This window comes from Stigmatopora nigra, chromosome 2 (genome assembly GCF_051989575.1).
Source record: "Stigmatopora nigra isolate UIUO_SnigA chromosome 2, RoL_Snig_1.1, whole genome shotgun sequence".
NCBI classification, from domain to species: domain Eukaryota; kingdom Metazoa; phylum Chordata; class Actinopteri; order Syngnathiformes; family Syngnathidae; genus Stigmatopora; species Stigmatopora nigra.
The window spans coordinates 3,788,142-3,805,364 of NC_135509.1; the positions used below are offsets into that span (position 1 = coordinate 3,788,142).

At 34.4% G+C, this 17,223-nt stretch overlaps 1 protein-coding gene across 2 annotated transcripts; it reads right to left on the minus strand.

Moving 5' to 3' along the window:
* cd2ap (CD2-associated protein) lies at positions 1-17,079 on the minus strand. 2 transcript variants are annotated; one of them, XM_077710818.1, is made up of 19 exons: positions 16,717-17,079; positions 14,773-14,930; positions 13,301-13,469; positions 12,029-12,129; positions 11,393-11,519; positions 10,492-10,670; positions 9,902-9,989; positions 9,719-9,813; positions 8,822-8,920; positions 8,552-8,605; positions 7,859-7,895; positions 7,478-7,540; positions 7,162-7,309; positions 6,642-6,751; positions 5,602-5,717; positions 5,079-5,162; positions 3,574-3,770; positions 2,570-2,633; positions 1-2,252 (listed from the first exon to the last, which is right to left on the minus strand). In XM_077710818.1, the coding sequence occupies exons 1-19, from the start codon at positions 16,718-16,720 to the stop codon at positions 2,211-2,213; spliced, it is 1,935 nt and encodes a 644-aa protein (XP_077566944.1). In that variant the 5' UTR covers positions 16,721-17,079; the 3' UTR covers positions 1-2,210. The 2 variants fall into 2 exon arrangements, with proteins under 2 accessions (XP_077566944.1, XP_077566945.1); XM_077710819.1 differs by lacking the exon at positions 16,717-17,079 and adding an exon at positions 16,676-16,712.
* Between the last annotated feature and the right edge of the window lie 144 nt (positions 17,080-17,223).

The window sequence follows — 17,223 nt, forward strand, 5'->3', positions numbered from 1 at the left end:
TTTGTTCAATAGTAAATATGTATTTATTTTTTAAAGAATCTCATCTCATGCAAGGATACAACTCTTGTAAACAAAACTTAGAAATGAATATCATAAATGTGCCGATTTCTTATGTTTCTTGGTGCCAATCTCTGGAATGTACAGTATAAAAGTAAAGCCACAGTACAGCTATTTCTTTAACAGCTATCCCTGATCCTTTCCCCACAAAATGATTATTGAATAGAGCAGCCTTACCATCTAAAGGCTTTTTTAAAAAGGGGAGCTTTTATAAAAATTCAGGCACAAAAACAATGCGCAAATGTCATTTTCAAGGGCCAAACAGACACTTACCACCTTGTCAAATCATTCAGATGAAAACAAAAGTGAATATATTTCACGCCCTTTTAAATGTGCAAGCTGATCAAGGAAAAAAAAAAACACCAAAGCTGAAAAGAATGATTTGTAAGTAACTTTGTTAAGACATTGGTGAGACTTTTAGCAAATACAATAATAATAAAAATAATAATCAGTACTTACATGTGTTTCACACATTTGCAAGTGGTGCCGTATGACAGTATGACATCATGCTTTATCAGCCTTATCAGCATATATGTTGGTATGGTGACAATGTTGCTAACAGGCAGCATGTTAACATGTTCAGCACAATCAAAGGCAAATCATTCTGACATTAGAATTTCCTGAAACGGTAAAAAGTGAGGAATGTTAAACATGAAACTTTGCTGGTTTCAAATTTGCAATTTGGTAAAAAAATTTGGGGGAGACTTATTTTGTTAAGTCATGTTTTTGGAGGGAATGGGACGAGATTTCTAAAAGTAAAGGCATAAATCATTGTTAACACTCTCACACATTCATTATTTTAAATTTGTGAGCCAATGTGATTGTCTTTATCAAAATACTATAAAAGACCAAACTTGGAGAGAAAAAAAACATTGGTATTTTTTAAGTTTTAGTACAATTTTGTGTAATCATCACAGAAAGGCTTTAGGGAAATTTAATATTTAACAATTATTGATAGCTTTTTATCCTGACTTTTGGATCAGATCAATATTGTAAAAGTCAACAATTGAATAAAATGATTTAATTTACAAAAAGCTGAATATTTTCATGATTTTCAAATATGGTCCCATCATTTTCTGTACAAAAAGAAAAGAGTATTTGATAAGCAGTGAACAAGCTTAATTAAATATCACAAGAACAGCGAGACCACCAATGTTACTCGGTTTTGAACACAAAGGTGGAATAGACAAGAGCAAGAGGTAGAACTACCTGGAATTAGATTCTGGCCTGAGTAAAACAATATGATGCAGAAATCTTTTAAAATATATTCTGGCTTTCTTCAAAATATGCATAGACTCTTCCCAAAAAAGATTTAGAAATTTAAGACTAGAATATATGATTCCTTTCTTTAAGTCTTAATTTTTAATGCCAGTTATAGCTAAATTTCACTGATTATTCCAATCTTAAGTGAAAGATAATAACATTAATGAGACCCTCAGGAGCATGTCAGTAGAGTTTAAAAATATACTAAAGATAGATACACAATACGAAAATGCAATATTTTCACATATTTTTGTGGTAAATGTTGAACTCCCATAACAACACTTAATAGAACTTTTTTTTTTGACAGGCACAGTAGTGTTTCCCTGAATAGGAATGGTAGAAAATGTATAGAAAAAGAGCAGAAATATAAAGTGATTTTCCTCTGAAGTGCTGCAAGGATTAAATTACAGCTTCTAAGAGGAAAGGGAAATTATTTTACAAAAAAAAAGAAAACCTCATACTGAAAATAAAAGTAAAAACATGACCAAGAAATTCAGGTGAATCAAGAATCCCCTGCTTTGTATATAGTCAGTAGTATTGGGTGCGAATTTCTGGCGTGAAGCATTTGATGAGGAAAAGTGAAGTTAAGTGTGAGACGATGACATGCAAGTTACAACAGTAGTTTGAAGTAAGGCCTCATTTTTGTGCGAGCAGAAAAAAAAATCATATACATGTGTAATTTAATTACATCAAGCCCAGAAATCCAAATATGTGCAAAAAAAGAAATCTTAAAAATACGGAAAGTTAAATTGTAAAAAACAATTGCACCCTCTATGCTTCCACTCAACTGTCTGTTGGTTGTCGTCTACCTCCGTTATCACTCAAAACTGGCTCTCAAGTTAGATTCCAGGTGAGCAGCTGGACATTGATTCATGTCCTGAAACTGAGCTTCACGTTGATTGGACAGCCATCTTTAGTTTATCTAGCTCCATCTGAGAAAACAGAATAAAAAGATGTAAACACCAAGATTCCATTTACTGTATTTTCACGACTATAAGGCGCACTTAAAAGTCTTACATTTTCTCCAAAATAGACAGTGCGCCTTATAATCCAGTGCGCCTTATATATGGAAAAAAACAGAAAACCAAAACCGAAAAACCACCACTGCCCACAGCCCCGTCAATTGTCCTTATGTAAAAGACAGATGCATTTAAAGTACTGACGTTTAAGGGCTGAATGATATGGGGGAAATAATTGTGAGTTTTCAGGGGTTCAAAATTGATTTAATTTTATGGGGAATCATTATTACCTGCAACGCCACACGCTTAAGTCTCTCTTCATCCAGCTCTCCACGAAGCTCCGTTATTTCTTTCCTAGAAATATAAAAAACATAATTAGGCAAATGAACAGACCTTCCCAGATTTATAGTTTTGTGAATTCAACCTTGTTGAGACTCAGTGACCTTTTCTAAAAAACAGAATTCAACATGAAATTAATGGGGTCGAAGAACAGGGTTATTAAAATGCCTGCCTTTTTAAAATTAAATAGAAATCAATGAGTATATATATATATATATATATATATATATATATATATATATATATATATATATATATATATATATATATATATATATATATATATATATATATATATATATATATATATATATATATATATATATATATATATATATATATATATATATATATATATATATATATATATATATATATATATATATATATATATATATATATATATATATATATATATATATATATATATATATATATATATATATATATATATATATATATATATATATATATATATATATATATATATATATATATATATATATATATATATATATATATATATATATTAAGGATTAAAGTATTCTAAATATTTCCATGTGCTTTGTGCCCACTTATGGTTTTTCACACAGATTAACACACACTTTTATCGTAGATTACAACATTTCAAGTTGATCATACATCTCAAAAAATGTGAGATTGTACAATACAAGTTCAAACCGGAGACTGAAGCATCATAGCTAACTCAAACTAATACTGGCCACCAAAATAACTAAAAATAAATGGAACAGGCCATAGTGCGTGAAGATGCTGACCCCCAGTGACATAATTAATTAACACCTGTTCAGCAAAATTGAATTAAATTTGTGTTTGTTTGTTTCTTTTTAGTAAGAAAAGATATAGGGGTTGTGGCTCAGGAAAGTCCAATCTATCAAATTCAGTAAAGTATCCATCCTTGGAAGTGATAGTCAGCCTTTAAAATGTTAAAAATTACATTTGTTGGGCCTTGAACAGCTCCACGGACAACAAGAGATCATTCATCTGACTTCTGAGGTCTTCCATCTGGGATTTGGAATCTTGGATTCCAAGAGAACTGCTGTCTGAGTTGGAATTCGGAGCTGCTGGGCTGGTTTTGGCCTCACCACTGCGTTTATGGAATGATGCCGAAGGAGATATGTTGTGTGTAGCGGACTGTGGAGAGCGAGGACAGGGGAAGAAGGACAGACATATAAGAAGTGTACTTTATATACAATGACTTGAAAAAATAATGACTCATTCTGATTTTTTTCTTTTTTGCAGTTTCCCCACTTCTGTTTAAAATCCAAACGATAAATCAATCAAACAATATCAGTCAACGTAAAATACATTTTATAAACCAATTATTTCACAAAGCTGCCGCAGTGGGTCCTGGTCTTTGTTCCAACCAGTGCAGCACAGACAGTTTAACCAATCAAATTACTGCTGAAACAAGCAGAATCTGACTTGAGTCAAGTAATTATACTTGTAAGATACTGGATCAGTGTAAAGGTATCAAATTTTTCTAAAAACCTGCACCCACTGCGTCCCTTTGTGGACTAATTGTCCACTCCTGTTCTACCGTTCTGAACAATGATTAAGGGGAAACAATATTCAAATATTTCTTGTCCTCAGCAGCTAACGGATTTTATTTATTTTAATTCTTTCTGTTAACCAAACAAGCTTTTTATTGTTTTGCATTTTCTTCCCGTACTTTAACAAACGATACAACTGCTGCCTGTTTACCGACAGGGAACATCTGTGACAGGCTACCCTTTCAAAAGAGATAAATGTCAGAAAAATGCCCCTTTTAAGTACTTGATGAAGTCATTACCAAGAAATAAAGTTAACCAGTGGACAGTGTGTGTGCGTGTGTGTATGAGGGTGGGGCTGATTAAAGCAAATGACTTAATTTCAGTCATAAACTGCCCTGCTTCCACTAAATGAATTAGGTCTTTGACAAGAAAGAGCAACGTTAGTAGCAATCTAGAAGAAATACCGTATTTTCTCGCAGATACGCCATTTTTGTCGGTAACAAAATGATGACCAAATCGAGGGTGCGGTTTATATGCGCACAAATTAGACTTGACATGCACGAAACTGCAAGGTGACAAGGACAAAGAACGCTATAAAGAAAGACAATGCGGCCTTTCAAAATAGAGAAAAGAAACACAAACCGCATAACATAAGTAATTTTTACGTTTATGAATGAAATTTAAGAGAAAAAAAACGTATCTTACAGTTATACAATATCTCGGAAATACGACGTGCAATGATTTTTCCCTGCAAAATAATACATTATTACTCATTAAAACCATGAAAAGGTGAAAATTGTGAATCAGGCGATATCTTATACAGAGAAATTGTAAAATTCAACTATTTAAAGGGTACGGCCTATATACGGAGGCAGCTAACGTGAGAAAATATGGTAAATGTGTGAATTTTATCCTGAAGAACCAGACAGGAAAAACAACAGAATATTACCTTTCTCAGTTCTACTGGCTTTAGTTTAACACCGTCCTCTTCGTCCATCTTGAAAGATTTCTCTGCAATGATTTCCTTGTTGGGCTGCAAGGGAGGTTTTGATTGAATGACAACAACACTCAACTCAACACTATTGTGAATAAAATGAATTAAACAAATACACTGGATATATTGCAACTAAGTTAATATTGTTGTTACAGTTCTCATTGTTAGGTAAGAAAATTGCCAGATAAATCTTCTTTGCAAACTACTAAAATCAAACTCGACAAGCATCAGCTGATTATTGGAGAGGAAAAAACTGGTGGGAGACCTCAGCATGAAACCTGACCACCATCAAGTGTGTTTCACCACATGGGGGCAAGATTAAATGTCAAGGAAATAATTGTGGGTCTGTCGAGGTCTGTACAAACCGTTGCTCACAAAACATGGACATCTTTTGATAAAATTATAGGATTGTACAGTTTTAACACATTTATGATGTTCATGTATTGTCTAACTATAAGAAATAGGACTTAGCGCTCACCAATTGTCCTCCAGCAAATTGGCCAGGTAACCTACGGCCAGCAATCTTTGGTCTATTGGCCGTAGGATGAGACAGCTTTTCTGGGCTTGAGGACACCTCATCAAAACTGATTAGCGCTGTTGAGAAAGTAAGACTTAACTTAAGATCAAAGAATGACAACAGAACACTATTAGGGCAATTTGATATGACGATGCAATGAAAATAAATTCAAGTGTAGTATATACATGGCAGTACAGTTTTGTTTTTCATTCCATTTTCTAATTTTTTTATTAATGAACCTCAAAACTCTATCCTAATGATTGTGAACGAGAAAAAACATTTCTGTAGCGAGATAATTCAACAATCTAACAAGGTGTGAGTAGTGAAAACAGATGAGTATCAGGCTAAGAACTGGGGAAAAGACTGACTCATTCGCACTTGCAACTTGGGCGAGTGTTGTGCCACAGTACTTTGCACCCACATCACACTAGTGCTTTAGTTAGATGCTTTAACGGTGGCGACTGAACAAAAAAATTGCATTTTCAATTATCATGACAATGTATCAGACAAGGCGTTGCTGAACAGAATGCACTTTAAGCAGCCCATTACCACCAACTGTTACCATCATTAAAATCTCCAATAGAGTACAATAGGCCTTCTCACTGAATCAATCTCATTGGGTTTTCACAATAACCTCTGTCTTGTCCTAGTTTGAACTGGAACTCTGCTTCTTTTTTTTAAATAAATGACAACAGATACAATTTATCTGCTAAGAAATACAGAAAGACTGCTATCTAAACAAAACAAATATAGCTGAAACATACACATATATATACATATATATGTGTGCATATATATACATATATATATATGTGTGCACATGTATACATATATATGTGTATATATATATATATATATATACATACACATATATGTGTGCATATGTATATATATACACACACAGACACACTCACATTCATATATATATACATATACATAAAAACATACATGTATAAACATACATATATACACACATCTATATCTAAATAAATAATACATACATGATTCCATGGATTTGTCCGCTGTTTCCGCTGTGGGTGTTTTGGGTTTTGGGGGAGGTACAATGTCCCGATTATGCTTTGGCCAAGATGTATGCACTTCCCCATTGTGTCTGGAGGGGGAAAAAATGAAAATGAATGCAGTCATGCAATATTACATTTAGAAAACGAATTTGGCACTCAAATATGGCACTTTTTTCCCACCCAAACCAACGTATCAGTGAATGCTCAAAGTTGTTGCAATTGGGTTAGGGTTAGGACAGCCCCAAAGCATCCATAGCCTTTAAAAACTCTTGGAAGAGCTCATCCACCCCCAGGGCCTTGCCACCAAGGAACTTTTTAATAAGATTAAATCAAAATAATTCAATAATTTTCTTTGTTGCTTATCCTAACAAGGGATCACTATTTAAAAACTGCTAGTTCCCTGATTGTATCTGTGCAAGTGGATGAAAAATTATTTGGCACTGTGAAATTCTAAATGAAGACTATTTTGGGGCAATATAGAGCCATGCCTCAGAAATACCTCAAATTTGGTGATGGAGTAAGGGGCTTGTCTGGCCTCTTTGGTGGGAGGCTTCCTTGTTTGACTTTGCCTGGAGGCGGGACTGGCTTTTTGGGTGGGAGAGGTGCTGCCGGCTTTGATGGTTTTGCATCTGGCATTGGCTTGTCAACTGAGAAGGAGCAAATATCATTTGATAAGTGGCAATAAAGGAATTTTATACTGCATGAGGAACAAAAACAAGATTCACATCAGGTCTAAAATAAGAGTTTAATGTAAACATAAACAGTTTTTGGATGGCAGCATGCAGAAGCATATGTAGTGAATAAAGTCATTTTACCTTTGTCCTCGGGCTTGATGGCATGAGGCTTCCCGTCGGCGCTGGGAACCTCTGGTTTAAGAGCTGTTTAACAATCATAAGCAATAAAGTCAGAGTGTAGCTGGTTAGTTCGATCTGACAAACATACACACGTTCAAAAACATTCTTTTTAAATGCGAATGATTTTTACACTCAGTCAGAAGAATGAAAAATAATTGAAAACATTTCTACAGTATGTATGAGTGTTTGTTGCGTGTCGATCAAGGAGGCAAGTGAGTAAGTCATGTAGTAGTAGAGCAATACTGCGATAAACTGAAGCCGTGAACTTTGACGCTGCCAAGTGGCAAGGGATGATAGTATATCAAGGAACACTGAATGTGACTATATGTCTGAGCTTCTTACCTATGTGTTTTGATGGTGGTGGTGGCTTCTTTGGTTTCTGAAATTAGAATGGAAAAAAAGGTAGACTAGAGTTCACAACGTTTACAATTACTCATCAAGTGATATTCTTACTAGCAATCCAGACATTCCATTGCAGTAACATGTTAAGTAAATAGGACCATCAAATTAGATTTGGTCTAAATTAGGGGAATCTAATTTGATGTTTTACTTCAGAACATCATTCACGTTGGAAGAAAACATAGGTCAAAACAAACATGAATGAACTGCATAAAGCATCCCAGAAGCATGCCCCCCCCCCCTTTTCTTTTTTCCTCGTTGAATTATCATTACCATACAAAGCAATTAATCTGCTAGCACAACTTTGTCTGCCTTTTTTTGCATAATTGCCATTTTGTTGTGTTTATTTAACAAGTCTGACTTTTAAATTAGCCAACTTAATCCAAAAGAAAATTACCAAGCCTCATGAAAAGCAAAATAATTTTAAAAAAAAGAAAACAATAACATATGACTAAATACACAGCATAAAAGGTTGTTGGGAGTCACAGTGAAATAAATAAAAGACATATCGCACTTGAGTACAAGTTGCGGGTCCAGCTAAACTACAAAAACTATGGGATTTCTAATCTGTAAAATATGGAAATGTGATAATGATCATGAGCAATGTGTCCGTTAGCATTTCTTCTGAAATCTTACCTCGTCGGAATCATGTTTCAATGATGCCTTACGTGACCCTCTAGAAAAGAAAGCCTGCAGAAAAACAATGTGAAATCAATAAGGTAGAATGATTTTTTAAAGGATGCTTTTTATTGCCAATAAGCTTTTGTTTTAATATATCTTGATCAACAGAAGCATTTACACAAGCAACTACAGCTTACAGCCCACGACTCTATTTTCCGGTGCGCGGTGAATGAGTTTTACTTTTCAAACAAAAAAACAATCGTCATTACACTAATGTGACCATACCTCTTTTTCTATCTCAGAAAGGATTTCTATAAAGTTGTCAGGGAAGACACCTTCTTTGCCTCCAAACTCCCCTCGCCACCATCCAGGCTCTCCCGTGTCCTATTAGAGACAAGCAGAAAAAAATCACAAAACTGACAATCCTCGAGAAATAACAGATTCTTTATCTGTACATAATGACAACTCAAATCCCATTTTTTCAGGTGCACTGCTTTCATCTATTAATTTTACTTGTAAATACCTTTGAAATGTATTTTTTTTATAGTGTAACTTGTCTCATGTGTTGTATGAAGTTTTACTTTATCAAATTCATGTCACTGAAAGGCTTGAGATTATGAAAAGAACATAATTGCAAACATTTGTAAAACCAAAAAAAAATGTTTTGAAATTGTACAAAACAAGATGGCAGGTAAAAAACAAAGGGGGACAACAATCAATTTCTAGAGAAAAACATTGGTCTCCAGAAATATTTGCAAAGAACAATGTTAAAAAGCTCCTCATGGTGACAGCAGTTTCCCACACTAACGTAGTAATGCCTTAGAAGTGACCATTGTTGAAAACTGGTAATGTTTTTATTTATATATTTTTATCTTTACTATGTGCCACATTACAGTCCTTGTGTGTAAAAGTAATTACTTGGCAGTCTAAACCAAATACATAACTCAAAATATCTAAAAGGGAAATGCTAATGCAACTTCTTAATAACGTGTTACAGGATTAATTTTATAAGTGAAAGGAAATACATTTGAGACATTATTTCTTGACTGAAACGTCCAATTAATTTAGTATGTCCTGAGTTTGTGTTAGGTTTGGTTATCCAAGCTCACAATCATTCTGACCTGTTTCAGCAATGACTATATAACACAGCATGTGCAATAAAAACATTTAACTGATTCTTACCTTGCTTATAATGGAAATGATGTCATCCTCATGCAAAGTCAGTTCATCCTCATTGGTAGCCTCAAAAGCAAATGTGACCTTGCAGAGTTCTTTAGCTTTGAATAGAGAGATTGTAGTTAGTCAGAAGAGGAATCCTTTATGTAGTATAGTGTATGTACGTACAAAAGGTCAGATGTATTTTACCTTTGAAGTTGCTCTCTCCATCACCCTTCTGCATTTCTGTCATATTGGTAAAGGCAGGCTTTGCAATTGATGGTAATGTAGGGATTGGCTAAAATGAAGCAAACAAAACATGGCAGATGGAAACGATTTACAGGAAAGGAAGGGACAAGGGACTTCAAAAGGAAAAAGTAATACAAAGTAAATGGTTTCATGAATGTTGTGTTAATTCTAAAATGGACATTATGTTTGTTGAGGAAAGAAAAAAAATTGGAGCAAGAAAATGAAATAATTAGACCTTGTTTTTTTTAGAAATATATTTTTTTTCGGTATTGTCTTGATTTCTTTGGATTTTATATGATTAATTGCAATAAACTGAGCAATTGGTAAAAGTAGTACTTTTACTAGAAATCATTGTTCCACAGTAGACACTTCTTCAAAATTGTATTTATTTTATTGTGTCACTGTCCAAAACTATTCCATAACTAAAAGTGTTTTCTGGTATATTGAGGTATACTGCAATCCCTGCATTTAAAGTTGTAATTTATCTTCACTCTGTGTGGTTGCTTTTTGCGAACTAAAAATAATAACAATCAACTGTAAATCAAACTCACATTTCCCTTTTTTTCTTCTGTATCCAAGTTTGGAATCCGGACCTTTGATTTTATTGATCCTTCTTTGAAAATATCCCCAAAACCAATCCGCTGAATTTTTTTGGGTTGGACAATAGATCCATTCCCAGAAGCAGGTGGGGGTGATGATGATGGGGTTGTGTTTTCTACAACATGACCATCTGTAGAAGAATTGCAAAAATGTAGAAAAATAATTTTACTCAACAAATACACACAGAAAAGTGACACCCGATAATGCAGTGGTTCTTCCGCCTGACTTTGGTGGTGGTGTGATTGTGACCGGGTGTGGTTGTCTGTTTTATTGTGCCCTGAAATTGGTGCCCCTCCCATGCTGATCATGGCTGGCTGGGATAGGCTACAGCAAACCATGGGGAAAATTGCTCGCTAATACGAGATGAGTATACTACTTCTCGTTGGCAAGTGGCCGTGCGTTATCCTATTGTGATGACAATTGTGTGCATCATTTTCGGAATATTTTTGAGGGAAGACAAAAGCAAACAACCCTCGATAGGTTACTTTGAAAATCTGCAGCTGGAAATCAGGGTGAAGGCAATAACTCTTATTTTCTCAATATTGTAATAACACGAAAAGGCCTAATTTCTCTGATTTTTTTTTACATAAATAACTTTATAACTTTTCATGGACAAAGGTATGGCTTTTATTTAAGATTAGCTTTAATCAGAACATGCAGTTAATTTGTCTAGATTTAAGACAAAATATTGGCTCTAAATGACTTACCTAAGACAACAATGATTAAAATATATATTTTTTTAAATGTCCAAAACATCATGACTATATAGTCCCTCCTAAAATTCAGTTAGAGCTGGATTTTTGATTTGCGAGCATTTGTTTGGGGTATGACCAAATGCTTTTCTGTACATACCAGCCTCATCTGGAGTAGAGTCATTTAGGTCTCCTTCTTCTTTTGCAAAATCCACTTCTTTGACAAAGTTGGATGGGAAGAGTCCTGACTTGCCGTTTATGATGCCGCTCCACCAGCCTTCTTCAACCTACACATACAGGCAAACAAACTTCTGTTCCTTAACACTTACATGACACTCAGACTCATTGGCTGACAATTCTTTCATTTTAATTTTGTTTTTATGAACATTTGAATCAATTATTATATTTATTTCAGTAAAAAAACAAAAATGATAATTCATAAAAATATGTGGACAACATATTGGGTCATGTAGGAGAACACAATCCAGATTTTAATACTTTGGAAGTAATAAAAAACTTTCTGAAACTTTCTGTTCCAAAAGTGAAACTATTATACACAAGTCAAGTTAACAAGTTTTATGCTTTCTCTTTAACAACACCCTGTTCAGTTGGAAAAATAAAAGTTTAACCTTTATAAATTAGGATTATGAAAAAAGTTCAACAGTAAGTATATGAAGTGAAATACTATTCGCCCTTTGCAGTTTTCATTAAGCGTTGCCACATTTATTAGACAATAGAGTACATTTGAAATAGCCTGGAAACATTTCAGAAACTAAGGCAAGAGTTGAAAAAGTACCTCATCAACGACTTCAACAATATCTCCAACTTTTAATTCCAGCTCATCTTCGTTCTGTGGTTGATAGTCAAAGACTACTTTGAATTGTCGCTTTTTCACCTCTGCAAAAACAAGGTAGGGCAGTAAGCAAACTGGCTGTGTCACTTCAGTTGAGTGCTTTTTTACATGTTCATACGTGCAGGGCTCGTACGATTAAAAAAATGGGAGGGGAGAATGAAAAAGTAAGCAATGTTAAGAGCAAAGTGTCTAAAGTTGGATCACAATCTAGAAAAATGTTGAAATTGTATATGAGGTGTTTCAGTGGGGGACATCAGACATTGAAATAGATAAAATACAGAGTTGGTGCTTCTCAATGACTAAGCCAATTCAACAGCTACGACATGTCTCTGCTTGCATCTGTGCCAATCCGATGCTTTTTCTTTTTTTTTTTTTAAATCACTATTTACTTTTACTTTCAAACGTAATTTACTCATTTGAGCCCATGTATCACATTCTAAAAAGGTGCTGGAAATTTTATTTTTGGATCTCAAGAACTTGCCAGAGCTACATGGATAGTCTATACAGTTAAAAGTAAACATCAGCTTTGTTAAAATGAGTAAAATGTTTTTTTAATCAATTCAAACAAATTAAGTCCCAGAAAAAAATATAAATTTGTTGGGTATCCATTATATTTACTATAGTTTCAAAGAAATTGAAAGGGTAAGAATCATTGGTTAATACATTTCAAACTTTAGAGGCAACGCCAGACATCTTTAAATTTCCTTTATACACTATACAGTGGTACCTCGACATAAGAGTAGCTCGATGTTAGGTTCATTAATAATTACCTTTTGTAATTATCAATAACTGCAGGAAGACATCTTACGAGCAATTTGAGATAAGAGTAAAATTTCGGGCAAAGATTTATCTTGAGATACGAAACAAATTTTGCTATAGCCCCAGTCTCTATTTCCATTTTACTGGTTCCTAAACAGTCTTCACTGAAACGGTACTGAGTTCAAAGGGAGAGCAGCTGAGACGTGCCTCATTATCAGCAAAGGATGCCGAATTAAAGTATACAGCTTCGACATACGAACACCGCGACATGTGAGCATTTCAAGATAGGGGTAAAATTTTGAGCAAATAATTATCTCTAGATTTAAAAAATGTATTGATAAATGAAGCTTTAAAAAATGATGAATACTTATTATAACATGTATACATATATATACACATATTGTATAATTTATATAAATTATATCAAATCAATCAATATTCAAATGTATTTCTTACTCTTCGTGACAGCTGATGGTCGTGGCTGGAACCCGCCAGTGGGGATACCAATGGTACTCATCCTCTGAACCAAGTTGGCAACATTCCCTACAGACTTCTCCCTCTTCAAGGGCTGAGCAGATTCCTCTTTTGGTTCACTTTTTGTTTCCTGGTCTTCTTGTTTTACTTCCTTTGAGAAAAACAAAATGAACAGAAAATGAATGGAAAAAATATTACAGGGATGAACCATGCATATGGAAGTTCATATTGGTTATTTAAAATTTGTAAAACGTATACTCTGATTTGTTTTGAAAAGACAAAAGACACTTTCATTTTTGTTTAAGATTAGTAAATGAGAATAATGTAAGTAAATCCCAATATCTCCATGGGGTGGAGGAGTGGTGGTTATAATCTGAGATGCTTGCATTTGATTGTCTCAAATAGAACAGGCATTTAAAAAATCTTTAACAACAGGTATTTTGCCTTCTACCTAAAAGTCGTGTTCAATTTAGATTTTTCTGCACTATTACACACACAAAAATAACCAGTTTTTCCTATAAAAAAGGGACACTGAAGACAAAATTTGCTTGAATACAGATTAATATTAAAAATGGATTCCAGTTTACTTTTACTCTACAATAAATACATTGAATCTATTAGTAAAAATAGAACTATATTCAAACACACCATAAGCCGATTAGGTGAATTAAGATGAAACAAGACAAATGAGAGAACCTGTGACCTTACAGTACTTTTCTAGCTAACACTTTATGAACCACCAATGAATGATTCCAATAGAAAGGGAATCTGTGATAACCACAGCGTCAGTGCAAAATCATTCCATTTAGCTGAACAATGACTGGGTTGACCATCCGCTTCCTGGTTTATAAAACCCTGACATAGCACTTTCCAGGAAGTTCAGTTTGTATGCGTGTGCATGCATTCCGGCATGCAGGCTTATTTGTCAATGCTATTTTATGTCATTGATCTTGAACTTGAGCCAAGTCCTGTAGAACATTATTTTACTGCCCACTTTTCGTGATTACTATGTCACAGTTGTCAAAGAAGTGCTGGTGTCACAGTAGCCGTGTAAAATATGGGCATGAATAATCCCAACTAACAAAAGTAAGAAAAAGGTTGTTCTCAAATTAGGACCGTGGATAAATTAACATGTGGACATTAAATTTTTGGATGTCAAATACTAAAATGTAAAATTTTGGACGACTATGGCCTAGCGTCCACTTATGTGGACATCATCTTTCTCAGAAACTACATCATGTAAAAACATAATTCTTTGTTTTGACATATCAGCATGCTTCTTTGTTTTTACACATCAACAATGTATGCCTTGCAAGGATCTGGGTCATAGGAGGTTAAATAAATTATTAACAAAAGAAATTATTAATAAAATTCTGTAGTAGAACATAACTTTAAATTCAAACATGATTAGGGCACAAATGATTGAGTAAAATACAGACACTTAGAACGCTCACCTTAACAAAATTATCAGGAAAGAGACCCCTTTTCCCGTTCAGATCTCCCTCCATCCAGCCATCCTCTGGTATACAGCAAACATTCTTTATGAGATCACCTTTTCGCAAGGTGAGCTCATCTTCCTGGAGTGCTTCATAGTCAAACTCCACCACAACCTCTGCTCCAACGTGGAGATCATAAAAAGGATAAAAAAAAACATGTTTTAGAAAAATAGTCGACCAAAGTAAATGTAAAAATAAAGAATAAATGAGAATTAACTATTTTTTAATTCCACAATTACTAAATCAAATTATTCAAGCCAGAAAATAAAAACCATTCAAAATATCCCAGCTGATTTTGATTATCGCGGCCTTGTCTGGTCTACAATAACCGCGATATTCGAGGGATAACTGTAGTTACTTTCATAATTGAATAATGAGGGAAGTATTTATTTACTTATTCAAAGAAGTTTAAAGTTTCATATTTGAAAAAAGATGTGATAGTTATAGTCATAATTAGTAATAGACTGATAATTTTTTATCGTGATAACAATTTTGTCATATTGCCCAGCTCTAATATGAATATACTACTAAAATTCTGTTGAAATCTATGAATTCTTCATTAAACATTATCAGGAAATCAGACCAAAAACAGCACTTCACCACTTCACAGGTTCAACATTTGTGGCTTCAGTGCAAGTTTTTTTATATTATATTTTTTAGTATAACAAAAATTATCATAAAAATGTCAAAATTGACACTGAAACTCGCAAGTGGAAAATGGGGCTTAACAGAATAGATTTTGTGAACTGCTTGATTACCAATCACCCAAATGTCAATATACATCAATTATGCAGAGCATTTTTTTAAAACTGACAATAATTTTGTGTATTTACATCGCAGTAAATTATTTTACAGATTATGCAAGAAGATACACAAAGTGAAGAGATCTCTTGAAAATACCTTCTTTCAAGCATGCCACATTTAGAACCAGTTTTGCAGCATACCAAGTTTCTAAGATGCACAACTCCACACATACGTCTCAAGAAATACAGCAAGTCTGTTGCATAATTTAGTGCAGAAGACTCACCCACAAATTACATAAAACCCCACTTGCCACCAAAAAAACTGCATACATGAATAAAATGCATTAACAAAATGACATTTTTGATCCAGAGAAACACTTGCATTTAATTGTAATTAAACGCTTTAATGTGATGGGACATTCTTGATTTCAATTAGTTTTATCCTTACTTTAAATCTCATGTATTGGGGCTTTGTTTTTGTTGTTCTCCTTCTCAGGGAGGAATGTTTTTATTGTCATTATATGTGACAGAATGAGAGCTATGAAATGAGAGCCCAGTAGAGGGTAGCAGGTCTCTAAAGTGAGAATTAAGGCACCCGTAACAATATTTTCAAAATAAAATTACAAATAAGGAAATGCATTTACTTTTGGGGGATTTCGTAACTTGGGTCACTCATTTGCATATTAAAAAATCGTAACCTGAAAATTTCTTAACATAGGCATTCGTAAGTAGAGGTATGACTGCACTTGATTTGTAAAATTTAAACTGAACTAAATTAACTTATATTAGCTGTCTATTGAGTCCTGAACTAGGAAAATGGGTGTTTTGATGCAGTACATGGTTTCGGTACATCGGCGATATCTTTGAGATTCTCTAGTTACGTGATTATGTCGGGAAATACAGACACCCTACTTGAAAAGGAGGACAGTTATCGTTTGATTTGCTAGCTCGCTAGTCACCCAAAGCTAAGCTAACCTAAGTGGATTGCTGCCTTTAACCTTGCATCAAACACTCACGGTATGATTTAAGACATCGCCATAAGGCTCGAATGCTCAACGTAAACTTGGCTTACGTAGATGTTTGCGATCACAAATGTATGGCATTCAAAACTTACTCACCCATACACCATAACACATTCGCCACATCATGGAAAACTCACCCATTCCTGTCCTTCGCGATCAAACGTTGCAAATTCCGGATTCAGCAAGCTTGGGGTTAGAAAACAAAGCAACACACTAAATTATTGGCTGTAGAAACCGTTAACAACTATAATGTTGTTGGAATTATGGAGAAATTGACAGTTGGATATCCTTTCGATTAGCCATGCGGCACCCTCCCTTCTTCTCTCCTGGAAGTGCTTCAAGACTATTTTGCAGGAAGTTGAGCAGGAGTCTCCACCTTTCTTGGACTTGCCACACCATTGGGTAATTTGTCAGTGGCTGCCACCAAAACACAAAAAAAGTCACAAACTTCGCAGTGACTCGAACTCGGGGGAAAGTCCCACGAGAGGAATGGGTGGAATTTTGATCCCTGTCATATTATTGGTCCACTGAGCATATTAAACCACTCATCACAATGCGCGTCTGCTATGACACGTACTGTTGTTACAAGGGTAGGGAACCTATGGCTCGGGAGCCACATGTGGCTCTTTTGATGGGTGTATATG